At 40.4% G+C, this 23,053-nt stretch overlaps 1 protein-coding gene and 1 long non-coding RNA gene across 3 annotated transcripts; one reads left to right on the top strand and one right to left on the bottom strand.

Annotated features, from left to right (window-relative positions):
• The first annotated feature begins 647 nt into the window (after positions 1-647).
• sft2d1 (SFT2 domain containing 1) lies at positions 648-21,946 on the top strand. Of its 2 annotated transcripts, none has more exons than XM_061039512.1 (8): positions 648-776; positions 6,382-6,468; positions 9,754-9,836; positions 12,661-12,742; positions 13,714-13,749; positions 13,850-13,908; positions 18,377-18,406; positions 21,314-21,946. In XM_061039512.1, the coding sequence occupies exons 1-8, from the start codon at positions 699-701 to the stop codon at positions 21,351-21,353; spliced, it is 495 nt and encodes a 164-aa protein (XP_060895495.1). In that variant the 5' UTR covers positions 648-698; the 3' UTR covers positions 21,354-21,946. The 2 variants fall into 2 exon arrangements, with proteins under 2 accessions (XP_060895495.1, XP_060895496.1); XM_061039513.1 differs by lacking the exon at positions 648-776 and adding an exon at positions 3,021-3,247.
• Positions 7,300-20,573, bottom strand: LOC132975158 (uncharacterized). Its single transcript, XR_009673241.1, has 4 exons — positions 20,489-20,573; positions 14,279-14,372; positions 9,701-9,866; positions 7,300-8,988 (listed from the first exon to the last, which is right to left on the bottom strand). It is a non-coding gene; the product is annotated as an uncharacterized LOC132975158 (long non-coding RNA).
• Positions 21,947-23,053: the final 1,107 nt, after the last annotated feature.

Below are 23,053 nucleotides of genomic sequence, written 5' to 3'. Positions count from 1 at the left end.
GACAGACAGACAGACAGACAGATTTAGGATGCATCTGAGATTAAAGGGGGACCAGTGACCAGCAACATCAATGAGTAATAACGCAGGTGGTATGGGTCATGTGGTCCTTGTTGAACAGACAGGTCATGTGCACCTGCCATGACCATCAGATCATGAATGTGGTAAACAAGATCGTATAGTCAATGTTGTCTTGTGACAGCCTTGATTAAGCTAATTATTGTAAAAAAAAAAACAAAAAAAAACTATTGCTATTTTTTGCCATGCATTCGATTGAGGGTGCAGAATTGTAAGTTGAGGGTGCATTGCAACCTTTTGCAGCCTCGTATAACCTGGCCTTGAGTCTGATGTTTCTTGAGTGTGTTTTTTACAGATGTGGTTGTTTTTCACATGAATTTGCTTGTTGAGCAAATGTTTTTAACCCTGTTTTGAAGGCATAGGCGTAGAATTGCGTATGGACGTGTCCATACCAATCTCAATCTCAATCTCAAACGATGGCTGAAATGTCCACACCAATATTAGAGTTGAAGGAAAAAAGGCGCACAAAGGGTTAAATCCGCCTCTCAAATACGTCTTTGAGACAGGTCTGTTTTTTGATTGGCTTAGCTTCCTGTAGGCTGTCAAAGTTGTTTCGCTTGCAGGCTTTGCCGGTGTTGACGAGAGGGAGGTCGATACTGTTGGTGTGCGACACATGTACGAGGATGTCAGGCAAGAAAAGAAAGGTGGAAGAAGACATGGAAAAAAGAAGACAGATGATGGAAAACCTGAAAGAAATTAAAGTAAATTTGGATTTTTAATAGATATCTTATAGAAATCAGAAAATGAAGGCTATAGGGTTTTATTCCATTACCTTAGACAAACTAAGTTGATTGAGAAGATGTTTTATTATTATTATTTACAGAAAGTAGTACCCATTAGATCAGGGATGTCAGAGTTCTATTGGGTTCAAATGAGACCTCAAGTGGGCCGGACTAATTTTGCCAACATCACTATAACTCAACACATGGATATATAGGCTAATGTATGATTGTATAGAAAACTTTAACATTAACATTAAGCAGAGGGGTTAACTCTGTCATTACAAACTGCATGTTGGAAATATTTAAATGTACAACATTACAGAAGAAAATATAAATAATTATGTTTTGTTTGAGATTATTATATTATATTTAAATATTGCTGTTCAAGGTTATAGAAACTTTGACTCAGGTTATTCTACCTGCCCTGGGATCAGTGCATTAGAGAGAGAGAGAGAGAGAGAGAGAGAGAGAGACTTCAGATCTGTGTGTGTCAGGCCACAGCACAGTTTGCACTCGTTAAGGTTACAGATGAAACCTGCTCACATGAATAAGTTGTCACAAACACACAGAGTGTATTTGATGCATCTTCAGGTATTTTAGTGTTAGGCATTATAAAATGATAACATGTTTCCAAACCAACAGACTCGAATTGATCCTTCAGCGTTGCGCACTGCAGTCTGATCAGCTCCGTGTGGAGTGCACGTTTTTCAACTAAGTAAACTCAGTTAAACGACATTTGATATGAGTCTGGCAGTCCGTTCTTCTACGTGTCCGCACTATCGTAATCTAACTCTGTCACTGACTTTTTATGCGCCATGAATCTGTGCCATCTCCGTGCGTAATTCGAGAAAGCATTTTAGCACTGCTCAACAGTGAAACCAGCTGACCTCTGTATGATCGGACAGCCTGTGCGTGATATCGTTTTTGGATAAGAATGAAATGTTCAGTAATAGTTATATTTTTACGGTCTGATGAAAGCTGGTGATAAAGGCAGCAGTCTACTGCATTTAGAAGTGATGTCGCGCTGAAACTTTTAGGTGATCAACACGTTCACCTCTGGGTGACCTAAAAATGAACCATCTGTAATTAAAATTTGTTAATATTAATTTTAATTTACTGTTTTTACAATAACCAGAGGTAAAACTAGTCGGGAGATGCATCAGGCTCAACGTCTGGATGTGAGGAGACGGTCTGGGCACATTACGCATGGCGGAGAGGATTGTTTTTTATTTGCACGAGCTGCTCTTTGTGGCTCACTCCATAGGAAGCTTTGTTATTATCAGCCAAACTTTTGTTTTACATCAGTCAAGACAGGAGAAACTGGTAAGAAGTGTGAACTGAAGACCGTCATGATGAGCGCGCAGTGCAGCGGTGTGCCTGTCGCGTAGCTTTGATAAAATTCTGGCAACTTGTGAGCAAATGAAACTAAAGAAATATCGCTCCTTCGATCTCTCTTGAGAACCTGCATTCTGTGTCACCTCTCTCAGGTGTTCAGCCTGTTTTCTGATGTGATGTATTACCAGCGTAATGCAGGAGCAGCTCGTGATACTCCCTGCTGAGAAAATAGTTCAAAGTGCCCCATTTAATTAATATTCGTATCATATGGGGCGCCGATTGTAAAGTTGCACACACTACAAATAACAACAACATTTCTCCACATTTAGCCCGAAAACTATCTATTCACATTTAGAGAAATATTTGTGAACTTTGTCATATTTGCTTTTGTGAATAATAATGTAAGATAATTTCATTGGCAAATATAAATGTTAAATGTTATATCTAAATGTTGAATGTTTTATCTAAATGTTAAATGTTATATATAAATGTTAAAAATACATGTCCTGATTCTAAATATTTAGCTACGTTTCTAAACATTTAGTTTATATTCTAAATATTTAGCTTTGATCCTATATATTTAGCTAAGATTGGTGATACTCCCTGCTGAGAAGATAGTTCAAAGTGCCCCGTTTAATTAATATTCGTATAATGATATCAACCTTTACGTTGCTCATTTTACATAGGTTTTAATACAATTCGGGGAAAATATGTATTACAAATATTTAATTACGGGCCGTATGTTTGACATCCCTGCATTAGATATTGTGATCCACACTCCTTACCGGTAGGTAGTGGAAATGCACCAATTCGTTGTTTGCCAACCGCCATAAAACCTTAAAGAAGAAGAAGACGAAGACGGAATCTCATTCTTCCAATTATTCCGACATCACGTGAACGCAGCATCACAGACAGCATCGTCCAGCGAGCCCGGAAGTCAAGCTAAAAACTGCTGTGAGCCAAAACTTACACAGACACAAACAGCGGATATATAGGTGGAAAAAATATATATAAATTCAGAGTTCAGCTTTTCTATAAAGCTTCCAGCGATGGATAAGCTTCGTCGTGTGCTCAGCGGCCAAGAGGAAAACGAGGAGTTGGGTCTCACCGCTCAGGTAGCTAGCTAACAGTCTGTCAGAGTTAGCCGCTAATGCTAACCTTGTTTTACACACTAGATGAAGCTAAACGAAAATATAACTCTGTGTCAAAGTGTTTACTAGTTGTGTCATCATGTTTCTCACTCTGTGTTACTTTTTAGCTAGTTGCTGTTATTGTCAGTGTGGTATTATGTGTATTTTAAAGCATAAATGTGAGTTTACGATCTGCTAGCATCGAAGCGTCGAAACGTAAACAACCGAGTGAAACTATTTTCTTCTTCTTTTTTACAATCTGTGATAAACTACAATGATTTTATAACCACTTTGGCTTTAATTCTGACTCTTAATCGATTATTTGCACATACCATAAATAATAGAGATTTAAATGTAAGATTAAATAGATTTTTAATGATTATACACCAGTTTAAAACTTCTTAAAATAAACAAATACAATTAGAATTATAATTAAAATGTTATCCTAATGAATTAAAAAAGTATAAGTAAGTAGACAACCAAAGAACTTCCTTTTTTCTTTATAATTTCCGTCATGGTTTTTACCTTGAAGTAGCCCTGGAGGAAATAGAATACGTGTTGCTAAGTAACAGTGATGTGTTTAGGGTCTATTGTAACTTCAAGATTGATTGATTGATTGATTGATTGATTGATTAAATTTATTTCAGACATATCAAATAAAATCAAACATATCAAAAATACAAAACAAAATGAAAAGCACGAAAATACAAAATACAAAAAACAATGTTCAAATTATTTCACAAAAAAAGAAAAAGCAAATTACATATTCAGTTGATATGCCTGAAAAGGAGTAGGAAGAAGTATAAAACTTATTTAATCCTACCCCTTTTCCACAGCTCAGTAATTAATAATTATTAAATTAACTTCCTGTGTTCCTTATAAGCTCTCTATATATACAATCTGCTATACTATATTTATGATACTATATTTGATATTTACAATCCAATGATTTTCCAAACGTATATACAACTTGATATACTATGATTTTTTATAAAATATATATTTATACAATCCATTTTATCTATATATACATATCTATTTGTACAATTTGATGTACTATATTTACATTTTATATATTTATACAATCCTTATATCTATACAGTTTGATACAGTATGTTTACAATTATACATTGGATACAATCTATATATATATATCTATATATATATACAATTTGATATAGGCTACTATATGTACAATTTACATATATATAATACACATTAACATACACCAAGATAAGGCTGGGTGATATGGACCAACTCTCATATTTAAATATTTTTTTGCCTAAAGGTAGTGTCAGTAGCATTTTCCTAAACTATATAATACAGACTTATTCAAAAGTAATGCTTGTCATCATCTATGAGCCTCCATACATGTGAGGTGGAGACTGTGTCCGCAGAGAGACCCTGTCCTCTGACTGGATTTACATGTTTTGGTTGTTTCTGGGTGGTGAGTAAATGGACATGAGCTGGTATATCGCTTTTCTAATCTTCTGACTACTCAAAGCCCGCTTACAAACGTAGGTCACACCTACACATTCACACCCTGTGGAAGAGGCTGCTATCTAACGTGTCCATCATTAACTAATCCATTCTTACACAAACACATTAACACCGCTGACGAAGCAGCGGGAGCAATTTGGGGTTAAGGGTCTTGCCCAAGGACATGTGGCCGACTCTACTGAGCCTCAGCCACCCCTAAGTGGGTGTGACTCCCCCAAGCCAATGACACGCACAGGTGAAAATGGGAGTGGATACAATTCAATGACTGGATGCCATTAAAACCGTTGAATAAGGTAGACATATGAGCAAAGAAGAGAAAACTTAATCACAGTGAGGTGAAACACCAAGTGGATAAATAGCTCCAAAACAAGGGTGAACCTCGGGTTGGATTTCACCCGCTTTCAGGCACTTGGGATGAAGAGCTAAACAAAGTTTGGTCTTCTTTCTGTTGGACAGACAGGTGCCAAACAGCAGTGGTTAGCTTGTGCTAGCATGCTAAATTATCGGCTTTTCCAGCACAACAAATGTAATATCAGGTAGCTTGCAGTGTAGGTTAAAGGAGTAAACATACACACCAAGTCCTGCAGGGGGGGTTGTGCTTGAATGTTGTGTTTACAAACTGCAACTGAAATTGCTAATGACTCTACCTTTAATTGCGATACACAACATTATTATTAACAGCCAGCTGCATAATGTCAACATGTACCCAAACTACTCTTTGTCAAATAAATGATATAACAATTAAATAAAATGCTCTCTGCACAACGAACATACAGCTGTATATTTGGTTGTTCAGGTAGTTTTCGAGTTTCGCTCAGAGAGAGAGAGAGAAGAGAAAAGGGTGAACTGGTGTATCTATGGAAGAAGCGTATAACGTTATTTTAACCCAGCGTAAACTATAGTTTTTTTGTCATACCCTATAACTCAATTGAAAATCTATCAGTCATTCTTAAAACCTGGATATACCACCCAGTCCGACTTCAAGTGCATGAAATGATATACTGTTATAATGCATTAGAAATTACTGTGATGACCTCAGAATATTATTTGTGTTTTGAAATAGTGACAAAATAACAACGTCAGAATAAAACAATCACATATTACTCTGAGGGTTTAACTCAAAGTTGTTGCATTAGACGCTCCTTAAAAGACGGTTAAAATGACTGCCATGGTCGCTCTAGTGATTCTTCTGTCCGCTTTTAATACTTAATATTTATTTGTGTATTTATACTTTTCACATGCGTTCACCATAAGGAGGGAATGAGGTAAGTAATTAACTCAACCTTGTGTTCTTACTGTGCAGATGGTAGTTTATTAACTTATTGGAAGGTTAATTATTAAATTATTAATTATTCTCTCTATAAGTCGTCTGCATGTTTTTACAGATTCATCTTTACAGTTTGCTTTTATTGCTTCATTTGCCTGAGTTCAGTGTCCTCTCCTTTTACTACAGCCTGTGTCGTGTGTGTGTTTTTATGTTTTAAGATGAAACTGTAAGCCGGTCGTTATCTGCCCTGCTCTAGCAAACATGTGTAAATCATCAGCATGCAGGGAAGTCTGTGCGTCTCTCTGCAGGTCATTAGGTTTGTCCTGTGACATCCTCCCATTGTTCTCACCAGGTCCTCGATGCCAGCTCCCTCAGCTACAGCACCAGGGTGAAATGGTTCTTCATATGCTTCGCTGCAGGCATCCTGTGCTCAATACTTGTGAGTGTCTCTTCTCTTAAAATAGCTCAGACTGCTTTTATCTTATTTCTATCTCCACTAGCGTAAGGAATGCAGAGCGTATGCACAAAGTTAACACTGTTTGCAATGGTCATGGTGAGTTTTTCTGCTGCTGTGTTTCGATTTGTAGGAACTATAAAAGATTTAAGAGTTGCATTCACAGCTCAGCTCCAGTGCCACCAAGAGGAAATCCTACGGCCTTGCGCTTAAAGATGAAAGTGGTGGACGCATGTCACTTTGTTTTATTGCTGCAGGGGTAAAAATACAAATAAGAAAGAAGAGGAGGAACGACGACAGACAACAGGAAATTTTGTTTTTGTGGTTTTAATACCATTTTTTAAAGGTTTTTACAGATATTTTTGTTGGACACATCAACCAGGCACAAAGTGTGTCTGTCAGTCTTCAGTACATAGTCACTACAATTTAGGGCTGTTGAAATTAGTCATTTAATCAATGCATCGCGATGCAGACTAGACGATCAATGCATCGATGCAGGGACAGGAAGTAATCGATTATGACGAGGGTTAGAAAAAAGCATCTGCTAACCGTTAAATGTGATTGTTTTGCGCAGCGTTGAGTGAGTTTGTTTTACCTAAACATACACGGTGGTGTGTAATGAAAGTAACGTAGGCTAACAGAGGGATTTGTGGCAGAAAACAACGTAAATTGAGCTCCTGTGTTTGCTGAATTTATGAGCAGAGTCAGCTGGTCTTGCACGCTCAGACCACAGTGCTCCGCTGCAGGCTGAAACGGCTTGACTCGGTGTCGCTTTAGCCGACCGCAGCTCGGGTCAGTTTAAACTGATGCCTCGCTGTCTTAAGTCCAGGATAACTAAAAGAAGGGGGCTGTGGTGGTGACTCGTGATAAAGTGAGCGGCTGTAAACACAGTAGACTCCCGACACAGCGCCACCTCCGCTAAAGCTGCGTTCGTTCAATGATAAACACTTTCTACTTCTGACAAGTTCTTCACAATAAAAGTCCCCGGCCTATCTGAAGTTGAAGTGCTTTTAATGTGAAACATCCATATCAGGAAATGGGGTGTAACACAACTGTCTGAAATAAAAAGGACAGAAACAAAACTAACCCTGAACAAAGCTCACAGCTAAAGACTACAACGTCCTGAGAAGAGAACACACAGAGACTTAAAAACATTGTTCTCTCTGATAATAAACTAAACACACAAACATGTATAGCCTACTTTTTACTTATACTGTAGGCTACCTTTATAATGTATTAATTTTAACTTACAATGTAAAGATATTGATAATGACATTGTTGTCTAAAGCACTTTTTAAATTATACAAAAGGAGTTAATATTTATAAGACTGTTTGTCTCTGTTTATGAAAAAGTAGCCATGTGCAGTAAAATAGAAAATTGAGGATGAATCGCGATGCATCGTGATATCGAATCGAATCGTTGACTGGATAATCGCAATCGAATCGTAAGACCAGTGAAGATGCACAGTTCTACTACAATTACACTCCTGTGAATTGTACGTCACTGCTTTAGTGTCTGAAGTTGAGGATGATTAACAAAAATATGTTTAAGACCCAGTGTCACAGATAGAGGTAAAACAAAGTTAAATATTCCAGAGAAGAAGGTAGTCCAAGATGTAGAAAAATGTGACTTAAGTGATAATAATATAACAGACATAGATTGTAAATATGACAGGCTCAGAGCTGGAGCTGAGGCGGGTTTTAAGCCTCTTCACAAACCGTTACACCCCGCCCACCTGTCAATCACATCAGCTACACGCCTCATTGTGAATAACTCTTATCTTTCATAAAATCTAAACAGATCAGCTTTTAAAAAACCGACCCCCCTGGGCTAATCAGACATATTTCGGTTTTTCTACCAGGCTGTAAAGATGTTAATTTCTGCTATAAAGTCGCACTATTTTCAATGGGTGTGTATGTAACTTCTGGTTCTCTTGGTGCCAGCCTCTAGTGGACAGTTGAGGAACTGCAGGATTTTGAACTTCAGCATTGGCTTCATTTTTTAACACTGGAGGTTTCCGGTTGGTAACAGAGCTCTACTTTGTTTTTGAGGAGACAGAATTATAACATAACAATATAAATAATTTAAAAAAAAAAAAAATAATTTTTGCAGATTTAAGGCAATCACAAAAAAAAGAGACTTTCGACTTTATGGTCGTTATGGGGAAATTCCTTTTCACAGCACCGTTTCTGTCCAACAGACAATACCCACCAAAGAAGAGTACACACACAGAACACTCAGTAAAACAAACAACGTCACACAACAGAAGTCCACACTCTGTTCTGTTCAGCGGGGCCTTTTGTTCAGGGCAGCAGGGATCAGGCTCCTCACAAAGCGACTCTTCTGCACCTCACTGCTCTGTACCTCCGTCTCTGTGGCGCGAGGTGGATGTGTTGTGCATGTGTGTGATGTCCTGTTCTGTTGAGGTTGCAGTCTGCGTCATAGCCCTGTTGTTGAGTTCTGTTATTCTGGCAGCTGTGGTTGTGATGCGTTTGAGTATGGCCCTGTTTTTAACAGATAAGATGTCAAAGAAGCAGGTGGAGCAGCACAGTAAGATTGGCTGGATCATGAGAGCTTTTTTCGGTTGGTTGTGTAAAGCTTGCAAAACCACACGAAGTTAAATCACACGCAGCTTTCGCTCATTAAACCACATAGGTGAGAATTCACACAGACGAAGCGACATGACCTCGAGGTGTATGCATGGGCGAGGAAATTCACAGAGCTGGTGATTCTCTCGGTGCATACATCAGATTTAACATCACATATCTATGGATGTCTCTGTCGTTTATACATTTTCACATCCTTACAGGGGCAGACCCAAGCTCATTTTTCTTTACAGATATAGGATGTCCAGGATTTGCTGATTTTATAAAATGTAATTATTAGAAGCAGGTTGTTTAAATGTTGAATATTAAATGTTATTAAATCTTCCTTCAAAATGTATTTATTCTTAATAACTATGTTCAAAGTTATCCTGCCTGGATACAGGGTTTAAACAACGTGTGTCTAAAATCCTCTTTACTCTGAAAGTGATCTTAATCATGGACTCGTTCGGATTATAAAGCCAGAGACCGTCAACCTGGCACTGAGTCGTTAATCCTTTTTTTGGACACTAGGGGGAGCTATTTGTGCTCCTGTAAAAACACAAGGACAACAAGCCGAGTTCCTGTCTTTTGTTTGCGTGATGTAAGATGATTGTTTTTGTGTTTTACTCACATTTAAGTTATGATGCTGTGAAGCTGACAGAGACTGTTTTCCTGTTTCACCAGGGCACAGCTCTGCTCTTCCTTCCAGGTGGAGTCAAGCTTTTCGCCGTCTTCTACACACTAGGAAACCTCGCCGCTCTTTTCAGGTAAGAAGGACCCTTCTGTCCAGCTCAATCCTGCAGGTGTGAGAATTACACAGCGTGGGTTTGTATTCTCACCTGTGTGGCAAACTGCAAGGATTAAATGTTATGATGAACATCAAACTCAAACTGATGCAATGTTGGACGTTTACAATCAAATTTTACAGCCCAATGTCGCACTTCTGCACATTTGTCCGAGGTCTTTAATCAAGCTTTATTTAAACTGTATTTTACTGTCACAGCTCCCCTCTGTGCATTTATTAAAACTCAGCGTTTGCAAATGTTTTCATTCCGATTTATTGATGACAAACAGGGGAGACTGTGCTCCGGACTACGGGATTGTTTCTTCAACTCCCCAATGATAGGATCAGAATTTGCATAAATATACAGTTTGCTAATACGCACAGTGACGGGTCTTTCGAGTCACATTAGAGTCAAGAAGTTTCAAAACTTGTAGCTGAAATTGGGTGTGGGCAGCAGAGACTGTTTTTAAATTCATCAACAATGCAGACACCCTAACATAGAAGGGTACATTTTGCAGCTCTCTCTCTCTTGCTCTCTCTCCCTCTCTCTCTTGCTCTCGCTCTCCCCCCCCTCTCTCTCTCTCTCTCTCTCTCTCTCTCCATCTCTCTCTCTCTTGCTCTCCCCCTCTCTCTCTTCCCCCCCTCTCTCTTGCCCCTCCTCTCCCCCCTCTTTCTCTCTCTCTCTCTCTCTGTCTCTCTCGCTTTCTCTCTCTCCCCCCTCTCCCTCTCTCTCTCTCTCTCTCTCTCTCTCTTAATCATCTTAATTTCATGTCATTTGAAAGTAGAGCTGGGTAATTAATTGAGTTAAAATTTCAGTTACAATTTAGTTTTCTAATAACTCTGCCTCACTGACATGTTCAGTGTTTTATCCTCATTTTGTATCGTTCACCTGTCTTAACAATAAACGTTAAGTAAGACTGAAATACATCCTCACTAGGCATCGATATTTTAAAACTGTATGGATAATTAAATCTTGATTATGTGCGGTCTAAATATAATCACAAAGTCTCAGACGTCTGTGACAGTCGACCATTGATGAGGGTATTTTTTCCCAGACAGGGCAGTGTCTATTTTCAGGTATCGTATGTCCGCAGGGTTTAGATGTGTCAAGAAACTGGGTCACCTTAGTCTGTCATGGCCCAGGTTACCAATCAAGGGGGTTTCATATTTTAAAGATTGTCCAGTTTTAACCCTCACAGTAGAGGAAGGTTGCATGACAGGGGAGTCGTCATCATTAGGCTGACATGATCGTGTTAATAACAAAACAGACAGACTTCAACACATATCGTTTTTTCTGTCTGTAACAAAAAAAATGTTGACAGGCAATATAAGCATCTGGCTTGAGCAAACCTAATTCAAGAATACTAATAGAAATACTGTAGAATAGATTGAATAATATTCAAAACATCATAGAGAGCTGTCTCCCCCGCCCCCTCCTCTCTAGAGTCGATGCTCACACAGGTCACCATGTGGTGGACTCTGAAGCTTCAGTGTTTATCCAGCTCTGCATGGGTCTGTAAACCTTTCTGTGTTCTAACCTCTCTCCATTTTTCAAAAGCATCTCCAATATTGATCCTAGTTTGAGCACGTTTCTGCTCGTGGAGCTTATTAGAAACATGCAGAGGCTTTTTAGGTCGGGTACAATCACTTCTATCTGAACCACTTCTCTTGCCCGCTTCCATCACTGCAACACCTGTTGACCTGATAACTGCTCTCATATCTGACAAACTGAGGGGCGTCCAAAACGGGCCGTGTCGGGGGGTCGCCTTAAAAGCGCCTACCTTCTCTGGTCCAAACAAATCCAGAGCATTCAGGACCAGAATCTAAAGTTAGAAGGAGGACATACTGGCTGCTGCATTGTTTTTATTCTAGAGATAGGACAGTGGGGGGCACGCACTAATTGCTAGGCAACCAGCGCCACGTTTGGTACATATTTTTACAATAGGGACGCTTGCTTGAGGAGGATGTTATTTTCTTTTTTTTAAGTAACCAAAAATACAATACAGTTGAGGCAAAGTATTTTCAATACACTGATTCTCAAGAGACCTCAGAGTTCAATGCAGAAAGATAAAAAAGAGACTATGATTAGTATCATGTTAGTAATGGTATTAACAGTGATGTCATCCTCTCCAATCAGCAGGAACCTTATTAGTGTCTCTGTCACACTGAACAGTTAAAAAAAAAATGCCAATCCCCCTCAGCCGAGCGGTACAGAAAGCCTGCGTCAACACAAACTACTCTGGTGTCTCATCTGACAGATGTGACGCCTCGCAGTTTCCCTCTACCCACTCAGCTCTGCCTGCCTCGTCAGCTGGGGAAAGCCTTTGTCTGTTACACTCACTGACATCACACATGCATCATGTAGGAGGTTTTCAGCGTGTCATCAGGGTGTCGGGCGTTAAATATTTACACCCTAATAATTGCAAAATGTGGGATGAATTTGTTTGGTTTATCTACACAACTTTGATGTCACAGAAGATTTTTGTTTGTGTGTTGAGAGACATATGATGAGGATACTAATTAATAATTATTTAATACAGACTAATACTTTAAAGCAACATTTTGAATGAATATGGAGGTGAAACCAAATGCTGAAGATGCTGAAAAGATTCACACTTGTGAAAAAAGCACATTCATAACAAATGTTCCTCACTGTTGAAAAACAGCGACCGTACTACACGGGGCTAAAATCGAATCTCCTGATATGCAGAGTAAACATGACAGAAACAATTAAACGTGTTAACAGTTTGAACAGCAAGGTGTGGAGGTTTGGTAGTCTGATGTTTCTCTTGTTTGTTCTCTTACAGCACCTGCTTCCTGATGGGTCCACTTAAACAGCTGAAGCGCATGTTCGAACCAACCAGACTGATTGCCACCATCGTTATGCTGGTAACTATCGTTACATGTTCAGACCTGAAGTTAAAACACATTCTTTATGTTGTTACTCAATATTTTAGTTTTATCTTAATTCATAGCAGCAATTTCTTTATTCTAAAAGGAAGAATGTAAATAAATTCAAACATCTGACAGATTAATGTGCACCTGAGGGCGCACTCACTACGCCCAGATGCCCCTCCCCCCGGTCTCTCGCTGGTCTACACTCACCTTGCTCCAGGCACAACCAGCTTTTGAGCACGGTTACCTTTTGTACATACGTCAGCACGTCACAAAACTGGATACTTCCAGATTCTTCTGGGTGTTATCCAGCTCACTCTGAAATATACAGAAAATTCTTAATATTGCAACGCAGTCCTTAACTTGTTATATTCTACTCGACATGGGGCCATTACTCTTGAATCAGCGTGCACCTTGTCTTGGGGGTGTGAAAGGTTTCTAGACTCTGATGACTTTTAGATAAATCCGTCGTTACTTTGTGATCTTGCAGGATTGCAGAAATCCAATACCTATCTTGACAAAGCCTTTAGACACTTGGTGCGGGTTTATTGTACGTATGAGCTGTGGAATTAAATGTAAAGATTTCTTTCTTCTTTTTTTTTAGGAAAATTCATTTAAACACTCAAGTAGCAACAGCGGCTAAAGTCAGGCTGTTGTCGTATTACACAGGAACAGGGCAGATCAAAATAATAGTTTCTGGTCAAAAAGCTTCTAATTAATTAATTCACATGCATCAGTTAGTTTAGTAAGAGCAAAAATATACATCCCAACCTATTTGTAGAGTTCATTTTGTCTCAAATATTGGATTAAAGGTCATGAGCACTCAAAGCTGGAAGAACAACTTCCATTCCCAGGAAAACTGAACCATCTGAAGGACTTATAAATGCAGCTTATGATTTGCTCTTGATGTTTACAAATCACTACATTTGTTTAAGAAGCTAACTCTTTCCTTCTTCTTCCATCAGCTCTGCCTTGTCCTCACACTTTGTGCAGTGTTTTGGGTAAGTGCACACGTTTTTAAAGCCACATTCAGCCTTCATTGTTTTTAGTGCAGTGTGACGATCTATTAGAATAAAAAACTCTCTGTGTTTCACTTCACAGTGGCATAAAAAGGGGCTGGCTATCATCTTCTGTATTCTGCAGTTCTTGGCGATGACCTGGTAAGTGTGATCAGAAAGTCTTAATTAACTCATCACTTCCTCCTACTCGGATAGAGCCGTCCGTCTGTGATAGGGAACTTTTCTCCAGCTGCTCTGGCCTGCATTAAATGTCAGTGACTTGAGCTGATTCTTAAAGCTTACTTACTGCTGCGACCGGGTACACAGCTGAACGTATACATGTGTGAACTCACACCTACTCACACGGCACGTTCAACCACACCATATACGAGTTCCCACTGTTTAGGAGCTAAGCCCAGGCTATATGCAGTGAATGTAAAGCCATGTTTGTGTACGTTTAATTCCAAACTGTAATCAGCTGACTGATTAGCTCTAGTTTGCCTAAGCTGTCAGGGACACCTGCTCTACATACCTGGTGTTGGGTTGGTTCCCTGAGGTCGTGGTCGGTCAGTATGTTGAGTATGTTGGCCTGAAGAGGATGAGGCAGTGCCAGGATCAGCGTGAAGCTGCTTAGAGATGCAGAGACAGAACGGTGTTTCCACCTGTGTTAATCACACATGAGACAAAAGCTGCATTTCCAATCAAAAAGGACCTGAGACATTTCAGTCCAAATGGGTTGTTTTTAAAGCTACTCCAGCACATTCTGTCTGTATTTATAATAAAGGCTGAAGACCTGTCAAGATAAGCCAAACTAGATTGCCCTTTGAGATTGTAAACACATGATCAAGGTGAGTTTTACCAGGACAAATTGGGAAATTTATTTCTCACAAAATCTCTCTCTGGCCGAAGATTACATTTTTTCTGAGAGTTGGGAGAAGCTGGCAAAGACATGATTTATGTATAAATGCTCGAGGCTCTGGGATATTTAGCGTTAACATAGAAGACTGATGTAAATAATTATGTGTCACGGTCTTTAAGTGTTCATGCCTCTTCTGTACATCTTAAATGTCCTCCTCGTAATGCTGCACTGAACTCCGAGCAGCTGATTGAGACGAGATCACACATTGTTAAAAAGGTCGGGAGGGTTCAGTTCAAACATCGCAGTGAATAATAAAACCTGTCTGTGACTTGTGTGGGCATGCCAGCACTTGTATGTTCATTAATTTAAACATATTTGCACAGCAGGAACAAAAGAGCTTCCGTGTGCGACTGCATGGGAACACTACCCCCCCATCACACACACACACACACACACACACACACACACCCCCCCAGCTAACAGACAGTGTCAGAGCATCAGCCTCGTAACTACACCGCTCTTGCACCTACATGTTGTACATTCACTTCCGTTCTCAAAGGCATCGCCATGGCAACCACAAGTCACACATATTGAGCTCGTTCTCAACAGACAGGAGGGAGGAGGGGGGGGGCCTAGTACACTCCCACGCAGGCACTCAGACGTCCGTGTGAAGGCGGTCCTGTTATAAGACATGCAGCGTCACACTGACCCACACAAGAAGTGGGCAAAGTCCGGCCCTCGGGCTGAAGACTGTGAAGTGACCACATAACACTAAACACCTCTGAACGACGCTGACTCAGTAAACGAACCTGCAGGCGGGAGGAGGTCTGATGACACAACAGCTTTATTTAGTTATGATAGGACTTGACGTAACAAGTTTTTCCTGGTAAGACTAAACGCTGCTCGGTGTGTAAGATACTGCTCGGACTACAATCAGAAAAAAGACAATAACAGAGTCCAGGCCCACGACTTCAGATTATGTTTTTTTTATAGAGAGAGAGAGAGATAGATAATTTACAGTGTGGGGGGAGAGAGAGTGATAGCATCAGGATCAGGAGTCGATCCTGCCACCAGTGTGACGAGGACTGTGTCCTGTACCAACTGACTTAAACCAACCATATGTTCAATTATTTAACATATTTTTATATCTGTTTTGTGTTTACTGATCTCGTGCCTTGCCATCACCATTCGGAAAAGACGTACATTACTCAGCTGACGATCTTTCTTGATTAACACAGATTGTAGATTTCAGTAAAAATGCTCCAAATATATGGGCCGCTGGTGGCACAGTGGTTAGTGTGCACGCCCCATGCATGGAGGCTGTAGTCCTCAAGGGCGGCCCAGGTTCAAATCCAGCCTGTGGCTCCCTTTCCACATGTCATTCCCTACTCTCTCTCCCTGATTTCCAGCTCTATCCACTTTCCTGTCTCTCCATTAAAGGCACAAAAAGCACAGAAAAAAAAGCCCCAAATATGAACTTGTTTGTGTTTCTCTGTATACGCTCGTTGCTCCTCTCGTTTTGTCTGAGAGCAGTTGAGTCAGACGCCTCTTTCTGTTCACAAAAACGCAATGCGTGATGGTATATACTGCTCCGATTGTGACCATCAAATGTACACTACTTTTTACAATGAATGCTCTATATAGGGTATGATCACTCAGATTTCCGACACCACTACAAACTGGTTCATGATTTCTGACACAGCCGTAGATTATTTTAAAAAAACAGCAGAGAATCCTCAAAGTTAAGGAGCTGGAACCATCAAGTGAAAACAAATGAGATTATTAATTGATTCATTTTTTATCATTGATTCATTAATTATTCCTTCCAGCCTTCTATATAAAAAAGAAATAGTTCCAGCTCTGCTGAGAAGTGCAGTCGGGGGGTTTCCTGTTCACTGGTGGTCATGTAAGATGTCAGTTAATCATTCCCCGTCTGAACCAGATTCCTCACATATTTTAAACATATTTGGTGTTTTAACGCTCAGGGGATTTTTGTTCTGCTTAACTTCATCTGTAATCATTACCAGTGCAGGGTTTCATGTTTTTGTGGTCCTTTTATGTTTGGCTCCCAATCTGTCTGGTATCTCGAGTGCAAAGATTACAGTGCATCTGATTCTCAATCAGGGTTTGTTAATCCCCTCCCCCGCTGTGCAACATCAAAGATCCTCCAGTCCTCTGTTTACCACTGGATCCAGCAGTTAAACGTATATCTTGTGTGTTGTTGTGTTGTTCATCAGAAAGCCTTTATAATGATGCCTTAAAGTCTTAAATCTATTTAAAGTCCGGCCTTCTGTGGGGTGTTTTTTTAAATGCCTTTAAACTTTAATCTCTCGGACATCACATACAATCCCATGTTATTAAAACACACCAGAATGAAAGATTGACTACATAGTGATAGACGCCACGTTTACACAACAACCACTAAAGCCCAAAATCGGTATCCTTTAGTTGCGTTTTGGCTGTTTGTTTACATGACAACAGCGTTTTGGGTGCCTGAAAACGGGTTCCAGATTTCAAATCCAGATTTCAAACCTTGCTGTTCCTTTTGCAAACAGAGACTTAACACACATGCACATTCTGGTTTTAGTCAATAGGGCTCAACAGTGTGGTTTTGGCAGTAAAAATCCAATTTATTTTCTCTATAGCGGATTTGATTATTAGCCATGATGTCATAACCATCCAGGGAAGTTCGTCTGATATCAACCTTTAAGAAAAACACGTTTTATTCGCCATATCTGGGCAAAGAACTACACTACCCACGATCATACAGTGTCACAGCGATGCATCTGATTGGTTGAGCTCGCTGTCACTATGGCAATGCATCCCAACCCCCAAATAATTTTCGCTAGCTAGTTAGTTAGCTAACACAAAATGTACTAATAACCTTGTTAGGCTGCAGTGAATGTGATTTCCATTTGCAATGGATTGTGGGATGGGTAGTTCCTTGACTCAGGAAGACGATTATGTACACAGTCTTGTACCTTTGCCTTTTTCTCAAATATTCAATGCCGTTTTGGAACCAGATTAGATTTAATATAGTCACGAGTATCTCTTCATACAAGGATTCTGTGAAAAAATCAATGGAGGATTTAAACGGGGAAATTTACTTCTGGACGGTCACTGTTGAGCTCATTTGCTATGCACAGGTAGATGAACTACAACAACAATGGCGGACTTCGACATTCTGTCTCTGCTGCTCACTCCAAGTCGACATTTTCCTGAAAGTTACTGGCTTTGTCGTTAAGTCTCACTTGGAGTTACAACCTCACCTTCATCGTCCGTCCACACAAACATTAATGCCTTAGCCATGTTTGTGTGTTTACGACTCACCGCTCTGTTGAAGGAAGAGGACATGCTCCAATCACACATGTTGTTTCATTACAAAGTCACAACACCAACTACTGGTCTGGCATGCATACTACAGCGTTTTTCAGTCATTTTTGCAGATCTGTGTCTTGTCAACTGTCTTTGTTGAGAACAAAAAATATATTCTGTTTTCAGGGGATAGTTCTCGAATCAACAAAGAAAACAATTTTTTTTAAATGACAACTTGGGTTCAAATATTTGCTGACTTTAACGCTTATGTCATAGTACGAAATAAATATTTTGGGGTTTTTTCATATTATGATGTCCAGCATGTGTTTTAGTTCCACTTGTTTAATCTCATATATTTGCTCCTTCCTTGTTGTAAGTTTTGTCTTCTTCTACAGATGATCAGTCGTTATCAAACAGTCTGTGTCTCCTCATCGTGATTTCTTTTTTCTGTTTCAGGTATAGCATCTCGTACATTCCCTTTGCCAGGTAAGACAACATGATTTTATGATTTATAATTAGTCTGCACCGACCTTAAGTTGATGTCATAGACATTTGTTGGTGGATAGTTTGGAGGACAAACTGATGATTTGGTTTGTTAAAGGAGTGATTTGTAACTCTGACACCTAGAGTTTAAAATGGGTATTGCAGTCCAAATTCCAAAACATTGGAGACACTGACAAACACTGATGTTTTTTTAACTCTATTTGACGTTAACATCACGTTTAAATAGGGTGCAGATGGCCTAGCGGTTGGGTCAAACTCAACGTGCAGAGGCTTTAGTCCTCCAAGCGGATTGACCCGGGTTCATGTCCGACCTGTGGCTCCGTTCCCACATCTCATTCCCCACTCTCACTCTTATCCTCTGTCCTATCTCTAAAGAAAAGGCACAAAAAGTCCAGCAATTAATCATCAGAAAGTTAAGTTTAAGTCTCTTACAGACAGAGAACAGAGGAGGCGACACCGTCTAAATTGCTCAAAATGTATTTGAGCAAATTTGACAGTACACATGAGTTTGCCTCCATTTTTTGTGAACTAACAACAATAAATTTCCACATTTTTTTGGTGCTTATTTGTTGCCGTGGTAACGAAACAGATATCGACATTGTTTGAGGTTGTCTGGTGTCTTGAGGTCTGGTTTATATATGTGAGAAAATGTCTCACTTGATCCCCATCATTAGATACATTTTCACTTTCAGCCTGTCCTTCCTTTCTTCCTTTAATATCCACTTATATGTCAGTAATGCTGTTTACTCCTCTTTGCCTCTCTGATGCCACACATAAACAAAGCAGGGGGGGGGGGGGGGGGTTACACTGTGAGTGCCTCTTTAATAAAAACATGTTTTCATTCACATCCAAACACTGTTTGCCTCCACCATATGGCTGTAATCCCCCCTACCACTACTGCAGGCACTTAACGTCAAACAAATGGCAGCTTGTTGTTTCACACTCTGTGACGTCGTTCACTTTATCCCTAATATCCAAATGAAATCAGTTTTTTTTTTGTGGAATAATGCTCTTTGAGAGAGATTTACCAAAAGTTAACTCCCCCCAATGAAGCTTTTACGTTATGTGTCACGAGCTTATGTTAAGCTCTGCGGCACAATGCACACTTTTGATGAGATATAAACCGTCCTGTGAGACGAGGATAAAGATCTTGTAGTGTTTCTTGTAATTTACTCATTTTGGGGAAACATGCAACATGTTTAGAGTTTAAAATCAAAGCCCTCTAGCAGTTGATTTCTGCATCTCTACACCCCGACACAGGATTTAAATTAGATGAAATAATCTCCTTAAACTCATATGTTCCCCCTCTCTAATTGTCCCATATGGTGAGCCACCTCGCTGCTTTCTCTGCGGCACGCACGGGGTGTGATGTTGTTTTGTCAGTCCAGCTGTAAGCGGGGTCGTGTCTCATTTGGTGAGAGGTCCAGAGCCCCCCTCTCTCTACCTCTCTACCTCGCCTTGTGTATGTGGGCGAGCGACCCTGTAATCCTTTCTGACAGCTGAGAGACGTCCTATAACCACCCCAAGTCAGTTCCCCCTCCCCCAACCAGAACGCCAACACCAACACAAAGCTGAGACAAAGACCTTTCTCTCCGGTCGGCCTTCCTAAAAAAATTCCTTTGGAGAAATGCAGACCTGAAGAGACTCACTTATTTCTCCCTTAACTCCTTTGTTGTGATGTTTCCTGCCAACACACGATTGTCCTGTCTCCTTAAGCTTCTTAACTGTAATCCATTTTTCATTTAATTTAGATTTGATCATTTAGCTCTCTATTGTTTACCATGCTGTCTTAGAGCAGCAGCTTATTTTGATCCCCGGACCCTCTGATGACACAATGAAAAAAACATTAGACTGCACTTTTTTTTTTTAACCAGTTAAGTCCTATTTTAGATCGTAGAAAAATAAAAGACCTGGCTAAGAGTACTTCCCACACCTGGTTTTAACCTGGAGTCAAAACACACAAAGACTCTCTCCTCCCTCCCTCCTGTGTTCAAACAAACTGTGGTACCTGGCGAGCCTTGAACACCACATGGTCGACGGACTTGATCCTTTAATGTATTTTACCTTGTTGTTATTTATATCCTCCCACGCTGGCAGGTTATCGGGGACTGAAACCTGCTGCGTGTGCACTTCCCACAGTGCATCGGGGGGGCTGCTGTTGCTCTGAAATTAAATCAGAAATTAGACCGATTATTTATTCATGTGGAGCCAAAATAGCATCACGCCTCATGAGGATCTCAAAAAACAAAGATTTAGTGGAAAAGGGAGGAAGACTACGAGGGTTTGGAATTTTTATTTTTTATGCACCGGAGGATTGAACCGTAGCACCGCTGACCTCCCCCATTCCCCCCCCCCTCTTCAGACTGCTCATGATCCCCCCCCGCCCGCTTCTCCTTTTAACCTTGACGGGCTTCTCACCTCCTCCACCGGAAAAATATCACCGTGCCTGCCTGCCAGACTGAAAAGTCTGCATAGCAACACACCGACAGCACGAGCAAAAACGGTGCGAGAGAGAGGTGGGGGGTTAGAAAATACAGAGAGCGGTTACCATGGCGATCGCTCGTATTGCATCATCCCTCATAGCAGTGCTACCTGAAGAAAAGGGAGCCCCCATTACTGCGAGCATGTGGTGCCCCCCACCCCTCCCCCCTGCCGCTGCCTAAACACACTCACTAATTCATGATGGGCCACACCCAAACCCTCGCAACAAAAGGGTCCGAGTGCTTTTTTTTTGTCACATTTAATTTAATATACATGACAGGATTCTGCCTCCTTCTTTATTTATTAATTTTCCTGGATGATCTTTGAGTAACGCTCCACCAATAACCATCCTTTGTTTCTCTTTATGTCATTGTTTTTAATGGAGTCGTTTCCTCTCTCTCTCTGCAGAGACGCAGTGATGAAATGCTTCACTACCTGCCTGAGTTAGGACGCCGCGGTGTCCTATTTCACCTGAAGACTGGTCCTCATATGCAAACTGCAAAAAAAAAAAAACACAGCTGCAGCTCTGTAAAATACGCATCCATGTTGTTTGTACACTTTATCTCCAGATTTTTACTGTTGCTTTTTTCATACTGTGAATTCTCACCTTTTAAGCCTATAATCAGACGACAACACTTACTTTTGCCTGTTTTGATGTGAGAGTGCATTTAATGCTTAATATATTTAAAGATATTTCTTATTCTGTATGTTTGGGGGATTTTTATTCCATTAAGTGCAGGGAAGTGATATTTTGGCTTTACCCCATATTGTGATTTATAGCTTAAGTGCCTCAATGACCAACCATGATCTTTTACATATTGATGCAGTGATCTCCTCCTCCTGACTTCTTACACACGTGTTATTAAAACACATTTTCTTTCTCTCTTCTCTCATCTGAGTGTAAGATGCACTGATGTATAAAGACGCTCTCGGTTATTTCCCTGTAGGCGAATGAGGCTCTGCTTCACTGATGATGCTCCGGTATGTATGTGATCCACAGCTTTCCAGACACACAGATTAAAAAAAAAAGAAGCAGCAGCAGCTCCTGTCTAGTCTGTCCGTCCTCTTTGTGTATTTAAACACACCTGCCCCCCTTCCCCCCCCCGTAATCATCAAATTACATTAAAAAAATCTCCTCTTTAAATTTGCCTTTCTGCCAGATGTAGCGACGACCCAGTTAATTACGCTTTTCTGAGCATTGTGATTCTGACGTGACCTAATAACCCAGTGTAGCTCGCATCGGGTACCTCGGTATTGCTTCAGCATGACGGCACTGCCTTTGAGGATGCGGTTGTCATGACAACCTCCTCCTCCTCCTCTGGAAGATGCATAACCTCAGCCAACCCCCCCATCTGTGCTGCAGATGTTCACATTATATCAGATGATGTGAGGAAGTGGGGTTGTTCATTTCTTTATTATAGAAACACCTCTGAGAGTCGAGGGTCTCTCCACAGATTTAGAAAAAAAACAGTTTGATTTAAATTTGGCATCGATAGTCGTACCTAAAAACACTCCTGTGCTCCCTGATTTGATGTCTGCACGAGGTTTAACAAACATTCCTTAAGAGTTTTTTTTTTCTGCTTGATGCACACATTTCACTTCCTGTTTTGGAAGCCCCCCCCCTTCCCTCAAAGTCTCATTAGGCTCTTGTCTAATACGGTGTCGGATTAGCATGGACAAAATCTCCCCTCCTCACTACTCGTCCGACAAAACTTGGCAGAGACCCAGCAGATCCTCGAGCAGTTAATCTTCTGGATGAAATGTTTCTGCTGAATGAACGGGAGCGTTGTCGTTCTTATGATCGCTTTCCTTCACCCAAACATTTTTTTGGATTAAGTTTGCAGAGTTTTAAGTTTTTAGGATGAGGCAGGAAGGGAAGTACCCCCTGACCTCGGGCAATCTGTCGGCGTCCCAACTGTTCCCTCTTCATTACGTCTAATCCATTGTTATGTCAGAGGAGAGGGATCCCACGGCTCCACAAAAACCACAGAAATTAAACCAGTCCGGGTCTCGTCTGCAGATTACTGTGCAGCTCGTCCTATGAAAATGAAAATATGACGAGGCTTGTGTCATCATGGATTTAAATGTTGTTGTTGTTTCACTTCTGAGAGTAATTCAGTTGAACATTGCCTTTAAGTTACAAATGCA

Source organism: Labrus mixtus, chromosome 6 (assembly GCF_963584025.1).
Source record: "Labrus mixtus chromosome 6, fLabMix1.1, whole genome shotgun sequence".
In the NCBI taxonomy this organism is placed as follows: Eukaryota; Metazoa; Chordata; class Actinopteri; order Labriformes; family Labridae; genus Labrus; species Labrus mixtus.
This window is presented reverse-complemented; position numbering and strand designations above follow the sequence as displayed.

Coding starts and splice junctions, on each gene's coding strand:
- sft2d1 (XM_061039512.1), top strand. CDS start 699: ATGTCAGGCAAGAAAAGAAAGGTGGAAGAAGACATGGAAAAAAGAAGA. Junction 6,469..9,753: donor GCATCCTGTGCTCAATACTT/GTGAGTGTCTCT, acceptor CTGTTTCACCAG/GGCACAGCTCTGCTCTTCCT. Junction 13,909..18,376: donor CAGTTCTTGGCGATGACCTG/GTAAGTGTGATC, acceptor TTTCTGTTTCAG/GTATAGCATCTCGTACATTC.